We start from the raw sequence: 10,028 nt of genomic DNA, 5'->3' as shown, positions 1-10,028 counted from the left end.
TGAATGGGGTCAAATTGACCCCAAACATAATAGGAGGGTTAAGAATCATTATGTAGTTATTAACCTGATAATATCACACACACAAACACACGACACGTCTACATTTTCACCCCTTTAGTCGTAGGATACAAGTATTTCCACTTTGTCTTAATACAGGGGACGTTTTATTACAGGGAAAGTATTGTACATTGTAGCGAAAGCTACAAAGCGAGTCATAATCAGTCTGCCAGCATGTAGAAATAATTTCACATTTCTCTCATTTCAAAACAAGTACACTTTGCATACACCCAATTATCTACAAGAGCATTATCAAACAAACCAGCAAATAATTTCTTCAGCTTTACAGTTTGCTCCTTATTTTAACAGTTGCAACAAATTGCATAACTGACATAAATTTAGTTTCACAAAAAATATATTTTTTAATTTGCATATGCATTGCATATGCATTGAGATATGATGAATACGTGATCACAGATGTCCTGGACATAATACTCCATATTATCCTTTTAGTTTAGCCTCACAAATGTATAAGTAGTCCAAGGTGCAGTCAGCATCATTCCATCGTCTAAGGCCCCTTTTAATATGTGGATGGAGCTGGGCACAGTCTTCTCCGTTTAGACGCACATGCCAATCATCTGGTTGATTATTGTCCCAAAACCTGAGAGGGACAACGAAAATATGTGTGTTTCAGTGGGTTGTCTTTTCTGTAATTAATTCATTTTTTTCTATGATGAAATTTTTTTTTTATGGGAAAATAACAGTTTTTTTTCCAGTCATGTTGCTGGGCACTCTTAAAACAATGGTGGAATTATGGCGGCTTGGCCATATCTGGAAGCTCTTTAGGCTACTTGTGTTAAAGAAAAGTGTGCTGCAGTTAGCTATTAAGTAGTCTACATCACTACTGCAGAGTATAACACGCATTAGACATAAGCTTGATGATATAAACCTGTCATACAACTTGATAGATAACCCTCACCCATGACACATGCAGTACGTACACCACACCACCCTCTCTTTCTTGCCCTTTTCCTTCAACAGTATTCAGCGTTTGCTTACTTTGGTACTGTTTCGAAGTCTGTCCCATCAACCAATGTCCAGTTGCCTTCCTGACCATATTCCACCAGCCCAAACCAGTACATGGCTGCCTCATTCGCAACTTCCGTTATGTACTCCTGGAAATGAGCACATATAGTCATTCAGGAGTACTTCTGAAGTCTCGTTTAAATACGTCACATGCATGTGTCTGTCTACCATGCCATGTGATAGATTTCAATTACAAATTTCAATCTACGTGTGGGGTTAAAGTGAAATACTGTTGGCAGGCTGAGGAGTATAGCGAATATTATTTCTAAGAAAGTATCACACATGAATAGGTTTAAAAGTGAGTGAGTTGTCAGTGCCATGAATGATGAAGCAGTGCTTGGATAAATAAGTTTAATGCAGCAAAGCAACAATCTACAAGATTATTCATTACCTTAGAAGATGTTTTAAGGCTAAACAAATGAGATAAATGAATTTCCCTAGTCACGCAGAGCTCTTACCATCTCCTCTGAAGTGTTGGGCACGAACAGAAGTCCACTCTGCTCGATGCATCGCTGCTCTGCACTGTGCCAGTTGGTTTTCTGTGTGGACAAGTAGTAGCAGTGGTCTTTAAAGGACAGCCAGCCACTGTGACAGTCCCCTGCCGATGTTAAGAGAAAGTGGGGAAAAAATTTACATTGGAGGGCATTTCAAGATGGAAGGTATAAGTCTGTGTCTGGCACAGATCACAAGTTATTTGATACAAAATTAGTGTATGGTCAGTGCACTCCTAAAACTTCCCATGTATGTGCATTTCACCTTGGTTTCATAATAAAGGTATAAGTTGCTATGAGACATAAGCAGCTCCTACCTTGCTCCTCCTCAAAAAAATGTGGGATAAAATCTTCTTCGCCTGTGTGTTCTGCATAGGGGAAACAAAATGTGACCTACTGATAAATAGAGCACAGTGAACATGATTTAAATTCAGCAAATAATTGGAAGACTTACTCAGAAATACATTAATTAGTATAATTTGAAATTAAATATGCAAAGCCATTAGCATGGTTACCACTACAACATTACTCAAAATATTTACCCTTTCCGATATCTGATATTCCATGACACATGAGCTTAAATGTGATTTCATTGTATTAGAGCACTGACCTTGCTGGGGAGACTGAGAAAATGGAGAATGAAGTGGGGAGCTTTTCGCTGTAGTCAGGTAAATCTTGATATCTTCAATACCCTGGCTCAGCTGAGAGACTGAAGAAAGTCATAGTTATTCAAAAAGTTAAAATATGTGTAGGGTTTTGTCCAGTGTTACGTATCACCAAGTCTATGTTATGAAGGTTTCAGTTCATCAATTATGATATAACACAAATGATAATTAATTTATGTGTTGTGTGTGCCAATTAAAAATAGGAACCAGATTTTTTTTCCAGCTCTGGTAAGTACATTTAATTCCAGTGATCATCAAGAGGATGAGTAAGAGAAGCAGCAAAAGGCCGTACAGGATATATGCCATTCTGTTCTGTCTGCCTAAGAGAGAGAGAGAGAGAGAGAGAGAGAGAGAGAGAGAGAGAGAGAGAAAGTGCAGGGGGTTATAATGATGAGATAATGCACTTTAACAGACTTCAAAGCAGAGCTGTTACAGTGCTCAGTGTACAGGCACTGCCAAGGAATTTTGATAAGCTGCTAAACCCATAATTTCATGTGTATTAAGACTTCAAGATTTAATGACTTAGAATGGATTATAAACTTTTTTGAAACAATCACACAATTTAAACTACATCTTTTTGCACAAGTAATCTGTTGGGTTTTGTGGACGCATTGTCTGTTTCTGCTGTGGGTACATGTTGCTGCAAGTGCTTCAAGCCAATAAAGCACAAAATAGGTACATCAGGACACCAGAGCACTAATGGAATGGAAATCTGAACAGAAAACCCTCACAAATAGTGGTTTGCTATATCCACAAAAAGAGAAAGATGGTACAGGCATCCCAGTGGTTACTGAAACTCACCAACTGTTTACTCAAACTAACTAGTGAGAAAGGTTTGGAGTTGGTCTATAAACGTTATGTTCAAATGATGTGCTACTAGCCTCAGTCTAGTGTCTCTCAGAGAGCTGAATAGTTCTCATCAGGTTTAGATCAGAAATCTGTCTCATGAAGATTATGAACACCAATCTCAAATTCACAACCTACCTTTTAGAGGGACCAGTCTTGGGTTGTGATGGAGATTCTCCGTATCCGATCCGCTGAATCGGTCATAGTTTACACTCTCCATTACTGAAAAAAAGACATCTGATTGACATACACCTAAATCCTATGACAGGTCATATATATCTGTGCACCATCAATGTTTCTTTGATGGCCATTTGATGTTTGCATTTAGATTAGTTTGATTACGTTTGTTGAAGCAATAATAGTTATTTTACTGCATGTGTCACTTCATCTTTGTCCTGACCATAAATACAGTATGCTGACTTGAACATAGTCTGACAGCAGAGTTAAACTGAGAACAAACAAAGAAGCTGTTTGAAATCGGCCACGTGGAATGATTTCAAGGACATGGAAGAAATATGTTGAACATTAACTCCAAAACGGTTAAGACTAGTCTGAAATCTACATTATTAAGTATGATGTCTAAGTTGTGTAGGGTAGGTGTAAGATGTGTTTAAAGGTTTTTAAACAATGTATTTGAGGATAAAATGGTGATAATTTGAGTCAATTTGAATATAATCCTCACAATTAGATTAGAACAGGTCAGACTCATAAAAAAGACACTTTTGAAGGCCTTATGAAGTCTTCAAATGTAATTGCTATAATATTAATGACTGATGTTTGCAGCTGTTCTATGACAGTTCTGTGTGTAGTTGAATAAATGTACTTAATGCCATTTTTTAAACATGCCCTGGTCATGGTTATGGTCAATGCTATATAGTCATATTCATCATTACTTTACATTCTTAGTTTGTTAGGTAATGAAACATGAAACATTTAGTGTAGCTCCTAAGACCCGCTGATTAGATATAGGTACACTTCAGTTGGAAGATAAAAAAAAATGGCTTTGTGCTTTTGACCCACTTATTTACAGGGGAAGCAAATATCACTCTTGTCCTTTACCCGCTGTATTATTGTGAATAGCCATGCCATAACATAAAGAAGCAATGTTTATATTCTGAATCTTTTAATTATTTCACAAAACCCACTGTAAAATGATCTAATGCTGTTCTCTCAGCAGCCTATTACAGATTATTTTACCTGCATCCACAAGCAATCTGCCCGTCCTCCTGTCTGGCGTGGCTGGGCGGTGGAATCAATATGTCAGTATTGCCCTTATGTCCTTCTGTCCCAAATAACTGTTCGACACAGTACACATGTGATTGCTGGGAACCTGTCCAGAGTTACAAAGGACAGGAGGCAGGCCCTAAGGCAAACAATTAGGTACATAAAGCATTGACTTATCTTATAAACTGAAAATATTTTTTTTTTTATTATTACATAAAGAATTTTATCAATAAAATTAATTAAAACATCTTAGGTACTGTATAATCAGCACATTATTTGAGAATTGGTATTCTTTGCTACTGAGCTCCCTCTTAAGTTGCTTGAGTGTTTACTTTTACACCACTGTCGTAAATAAAGATGAATGTCTATCCCTGTGGGTTTGTTGTGCACCCAGAGGTCCCCCCCTTTGGGCTGGTGGTGGTGAAGTGTCCCAAGTCATAAACCCCACAGAGATTCCCCCCTTTGGGCTGGTGGTGGTGAAGTGTCATGTCATGGAGGTATGCCACATCAGGTTTACTGGGGGAAAACCCCAGCTTGAATTAGGTCTTCAATCAACCCAGGCTCCTCACTCCACTGTCAAACAAATCAGGCTTTAAGAACCCCTACTGGACAGTGTACATGTGTATTTGTTGACAAGCTGAAGGATATAGAAAGACAATGACAGAAGTCAAAGAAGCATGTCAACTGACAAGGTAGAGTAATATTACAAGATTTTACACAAATGTTGTTTTTATTTTATTGTATTGTTGGAGATTAACGATAACATATCAAAAAGAATAGCAAAAAAAGAATGACCACTTTTAGTTTTGCTGAAATATTTAAGATAGACCGAACATGCAAACCATTATGACACATTATATGGATGGCGACATTCAACTGGGAAGTGAGGTTATAGATATATAGATAGATAGATAGATAGATAGATAGATGGATACTTCATTAATCCCGAGGGAAATGTAGGGTTATTATTGGTACATAGACAATCAGCAGCTTGTGAATCTTTAAAACTCAGACAATGTAGGATGCAAGGGGTGAGGGGCAATACACTTTATATAATTATGGTTTTAGAATGATTTAATACTTTTCTCCAGTCCATTCAGTGGCGCTACGTTTTCACTACTCTATCAATCACAAATGTTCACTAAGGAAGAAGGACCAGAAAAGACGTTGCATCACTTCCGTATACTTGCCTACCTTTCAAACATTGAAGATGGCTTCCCTCGGACGCTTATCGCGAGCTGTGTTGCGGGCTCCCTTGGCTCAGGCCCGTCAGCTCTCAGCTGCAGCAGGAGCTCATGGGGCTCATGAAGGAGGTGGGTGTACAATGGCAAATGCCATTGTCTGTTATGCTAATCAGATTTTTGTCATTTTTAACTAAAATGGATTGTTCGTTGTTTTGACCTTGGTGACTAGCGAGGTTGGCAACGTTAGTTAGCTTATCCTGTAGTTGTTTCTGTATTAGTTTCGAGAGTTATACATCTCGATATTTACCTGTCTGGTTTTCTGTGTTAAGAAGGGCAAATTATATCAAAAGAACGAACAAAGCCCGTGGTTTACTTGCCTCCAAAGGGCTCACTTAGCATGCTAACTAACTTGGCCAGTTACCGAACTAGCTCGCCGCAACCCCGAACGGCTTCCAGGAACCAGCCTGCAGCACAAATCCTTAACCTTAAATCAACCGTCACAACAGTGATATAACCTCAGTCCTCTGTACGTACATTTGCCAAATTTGTCGTACAAATAATCTTGGCGACATTATACCTATGTGCGCCACTTTAGCTGATAAAATCCCTCGAAATGGATTTAGTTAAAATATTACAACATTCTTCACGTTAGCTAAATGAGATTTAATGTGCATAATACACACTTAAACGCACTTAACGACCTTTCTTTTACATTACCTGATGCTTTTGTACTAAACGACTTGAGAGGTTGCTACAATACAGTACTTTGCCAACTTGCCTAGGCTAACTTCACCTAAGTAACATGACTTAGTAGTTAAAGTAAGCTAGCTAAGAATGGGTTGCTGGATGTGTGTGTGTGTGTTTTTTGTTCAGGATGACTTGTATCAGTAGTTAATTGTTTCATGTGTGTTTGTTTTTATTTTTTTATATAGTTTAGTTTGTCAATCACTTTTGTCCCGATGTGTTTAAATAGTCGCTTAAGGTAGTGTGACTCGACTGTTGAATATCAATTTGTTTTGTCTCCATAGGGTCAAGGGTGTGGAAGATCCTCACTTTTGTTGTTGCTTTTCCTGGGGTTGCTGTTTGCATGTTAAATATGTACCTCAAAATGCAGCAACATCAAGCGCACTATGTGCAGCCTGAATTTGTCCCCTACAGTCACCTTCGCATCCGCACCAAGGTGAGATATCTTAACTTTCAGTCGGCAATAATGTATTGTTGCTATACTATTGCTGAAGGATATGGCATTCTCTGTGGAAATGGCTTTTATGAAGCGTATTCTACATTAATGAATCTTCTAATTTACAGCTCACAGTAAATGCAATGCAATAATGATTATATATTGAGTCATAAAATGCTGTATGTTCCTTTTGTCCAGCGTTTTCCCTGGGGTGATGGTGTTAAGAGCTTTTTCCACAACGACGAATTGAATGCCCTCCCAGACGGGTATGCAGAACATGAGGAGTAAATTAGATGTCATACATATGAACAACTTTACCCTCAAACTGGGACCACAGTCCCCCTCTCCCCTCCCTTAATAACCTGGAGCTACCACCAGGCTTGGACCACACTCCGTAAAGTTTACTCAAACCTCTTGTAAAAAGTAAAGAAAAAAAACTTTCTGTTTACCTCTGTGCTTTCTGTTAAACTAGAGGCACCCAATGGAAATAGTTACATTACTTCTGGACCATCTTGACACATTCTCAGTTCAAACCTATGTGAAATAAATAACCATATTTAAATTCCCTGCAGTGCTCTGCTTTTTCTTTCACTGGGTTATTTTTCATTAGATAAGGCAAATGTTATCAGTGCTAAAGTATTATTTCATTTGCATTTAGCTTGAAATCAGTCTTTTGAAAAGTACAGTCGCCTGAGGCTTAGCTGTGACAGAGCCATTCTGTCCTACTTGATACCTGTAGATGAACGTGTCTACATGTAAACATTCAACTGACAGACTGTAGTTTATCGAGGTGGAAGACGATGGGATCAGAAAAGGTGAGTCAACATTAACCATTCCCACTTATATGCCCTTTTTTAGTGCTAGAGACTGCCCAGGTGTCTGATATGGCTCGCTATGCTAGAATGACCAAGGCAGATTCAAGCTGGTGCTTTGTAAAAATCACAACACATAACCAAACAACCAGATACTGTATAGCCCACGATAGGTCTGCTACCCATCAGCCAGGGCAGAAATAATTGTGGTGCGGAACTCTTGCACTGCCTGTATCCCGCCCCTTGTGCTGTTCCGTGGTTCAAGCACAGAATTGGCATTAATGGAATGATCTGAATAGTCATTTTTGCTGTTTATTAGTGTTTCATTTTTTTAAATACAAGGAGGGTTTTTTAAGAACACATGAATTACAGCTGAATAAAAAAAACTCAGTCATAAGGCACCTGCATGCATAAAACTGCTGTGGAATTCTTCACAATCATGATTACCAACATGTTGACTCTAGACATTAAACTTTTTGACAAGCAGGAAGAACTATTTGTTTTACTGTGAACTAGCAGCAGTTATAACTTGCTTTTACTCACAAAGCAGCTGGATTGGCTGCTAGGTATTTGCCAGCGGTTGATATGAGGTCCAAAGTCTGTTTTGATATTTTTTTTAGATTGGGAGTTGGTGGAACATTTTAAAGGGATCTCAAGTCTGGCTCCACCTAAATAAATCGATTGGTTTAATACTGACTTGCTAAGAACTTCCTTCCGCATCAGTAATCAAGATTTCAGAGTGATGCTCGCTACACTGAACAGTGTATTTTTCAAGATCCTAAATCGAAGCTATTGAAGTTGTTACTTTTTCATTTCTGAAATACTGAAAGAGAAATTGTGAATTGTTTGGGTACAATTCTTCATATTAAGCATCTATCACTGTTGATCTGGTCTCAACAGTTTGTGTCTTCAAAGAAGATGCATAGGTCTATTTAGTAGAGATTACAGGATCCATTCTATAGTGGAGGAAGCATTTTATACAGTGGCTAAAGCACATCTGTATTCTATTTACATAGTCTATCTGTAGCCTTAGTAGGGTGTACCTTAGATAAATTGATGCAGAAACCTTCAGAATTTTCTAACAGAATATGTTACATGAATTCATTCTCAAATGGAGTGTTCTTGATTATAGCTGACTAGCATAATCAAACATCTTCAAAAACCAACACGGATAGAGAAAATCTTCAGGTGCATGGCATGCAGTGGCTGATTGTAAGAGATCACAAAGATGCAATCTATTACATAAAGTCATTTTAATTTCAAATCAAATTATTCCTCACTAAAGGCAGAACACTTGCTTGAAATTAGTTTTACCTTTTAATGCCGTGCTGTTTTGCTGTTAAGGTTACTTTACATTACCTGATTAAAGTTGACCTCCATTATCACACCTACATTACCTTGCCTTAACCACTTTCTTCTAAACCACCATGTTAGCCTGCTACTAGAAAGGCAAAGATCATTTCATAAATTTAAAACATTCTTGAAAAAATGTCTAAACATCGAATCATTAATGAAAATTTCCCATGATTGGTCTCCTTATGAGGAATGATCACACTAACCTCACTGAAACATCTGTGATAACTGCTGCTCAAGTCTTGGTTGTGGCAGCTATTGTAGTAATAATTTACAGCACTAGATAGTGTCTTAAACGCTAATGTCTTCAAGAGGCTCCATGCCAGTGTCCCAGCATCATGTATGGTTCTCTCGGGGTCTTGGGTTGTAGTATGATGTCACGACAACAGGTTCCCCTCCAGCTTCATTTGGAAGAGCAGGACTACAAAAGTGACGAGGAGAGAGGGGAAGAGACCTATGGCGTCTGACCTGCAGACCTCATCAGGTAGGCTGTTGTTGGAGTCATCATAAGGAGCACTAGCGAAGCAATCTGCCGCAACTTTGTCACACATGCAAATGAACATGTCACAGTCATCATTGCTGGCTGCAATATACATGTTTGAGGGAGAGAGAGAGAGAAAATAAATTAAATTCATCCATAGTAACTGATACACACAACAATAATATACACAGTTTAATTAAAATGTTTGTGACTAACAGCATGTTCAAATGTAGAGCTTAGGCATTTGTGAGAAAGAAAGAAAAGGTATAAGAATCGAAAAAAAGAAAAACTATTATTCTGTATGTGTGCACGCCTGTGTGGGTGATGGTGTGGTGTGGGACTCACACAGACAGGTAATTGTCTTGTGCTCATCACATTCAAACTCATAGAAGTTGAAGTAGGGGCTGTCAAAGAAAGAGCCACAGGACTCAAAGTTTTGGGCTTTCTCATAACACTCATCATGGGCCTGACAGCACCTGGAGAAGAGAAAGATGATTGACTTCTTCTATGTCAGTACCATTCACTGCCAATCACACACACACACACACACACACACACGCACTGGACCTGTCTAGATCGTCCACAGGTGTTCCCTCTCCTCCAAGCCCACAGAAGCATCCATAGTCCCAGAAGTCTAGCAGAGGGTTTCTGTCTGGCAGTTTGCATTCCACCATCTGCCTGAACTGCATGAGAGCTCGACTCTCACACG

General features: G+C 38.7%; 2 protein-coding genes across 4 annotated transcripts; one reads left to right on the top strand and one right to left on the bottom strand.

Annotated features, from left to right (window-relative positions):
- Positions 1-99: 99 nt before the first annotated feature.
- LOC105899093 (hepatic lectin-like) lies at positions 100-4,427 on the bottom strand. 3 transcript variants are annotated; one of them, XM_042708296.1, is made up of 8 exons: positions 4,283-4,427; positions 3,220-3,307; positions 2,476-2,555; positions 2,185-2,283; positions 1,892-1,942; positions 1,542-1,681; positions 1,057-1,172; positions 100-658 (listed from the first exon to the last, which is right to left on the bottom strand). In XM_042708296.1, exons 2-8 carry the CDS (start codon positions 3,303-3,305, stop codon positions 499-501), a joined length of 732 nt encoding a protein of 243 aa, XP_042564230.1. In that variant the 5' UTR covers positions 3,306-3,307; positions 4,283-4,427; the 3' UTR covers positions 100-498. The 3 variants fall into 3 exon arrangements, with proteins under 3 accessions (XP_042564230.1, XP_012681684.2, XP_042564231.1); XM_012826230.3 differs by having other exon boundaries at positions 2,476-2,559; positions 3,224-3,307; XM_042708297.1 differs by lacking the exon at positions 2,476-2,555 and having other exon boundaries at positions 3,224-3,307.
- Positions 4,428-5,475: 1,048 nt separating this feature from the next.
- On the top strand, positions 5,476-7,235 carry LOC105899094 (cytochrome c oxidase subunit 6A, mitochondrial). Its single transcript, XM_012826232.3, has 3 exons — positions 5,476-5,622; positions 6,522-6,673; positions 6,872-7,235. The coding sequence occupies exons 1-3, from the start codon at positions 5,520-5,522 to the stop codon at positions 6,959-6,961; spliced, it is 345 nt and encodes a 114-aa protein (XP_012681686.1). The 5' UTR covers positions 5,476-5,519; the 3' UTR covers positions 6,962-7,235.
- The last annotated feature ends 2,793 nt before the right edge of the window (positions 7,236-10,028 follow it).

Source organism: Clupea harengus, chromosome 7, assembly GCF_900700415.2.
Source record: "Clupea harengus chromosome 7, Ch_v2.0.2, whole genome shotgun sequence".
NCBI classification, from domain to species: Eukaryota; Metazoa; Chordata; class Actinopteri; order Clupeiformes; family Clupeidae; genus Clupea; species Clupea harengus.
Note: the sequence above shows the minus strand (reverse complement) of the source record. Positions and strands in the feature narration are given on the sequence as shown.

Coding starts and splice junctions, on each gene's coding strand:
- LOC105899093 (XM_042708296.1), bottom strand. CDS start 3,305: ATGGAGAGTGTAAACTATGACCGATTCAGCGGATCGGATACGGAGAAT. Junction 2,556..3,219: donor CTGGTCCCTCTAAAAGGTAG/GTTGTGAATTTG, acceptor TCTCTTAGGCAG/ACAGAACAGAATGGCATATA. Junction 1,173..1,541: donor CCAACACTTCAGAGGAGATG/GTAAGAGCTCTG, acceptor GCTCATTTCCAG/GAGTACATAACGGAAGTTGC.
- LOC105899094 (XM_012826232.3), top strand. CDS start 5,520: ATGGCTTCCCTCGGACGCTTATCGCGAGCTGTGTTGCGGGCTCCCTTG. Junction 5,623..6,521: donor TCATGGGGCTCATGAAGGAG/GTGGGTGTACAA, acceptor TTGTCTCCATAG/GGTCAAGGGTGTGGAAGATC. Junction 6,674..6,871: donor ACCTTCGCATCCGCACCAAG/GTGAGATATCTT, acceptor CCTTTTGTCCAG/CGTTTTCCCTGGGGTGATGG.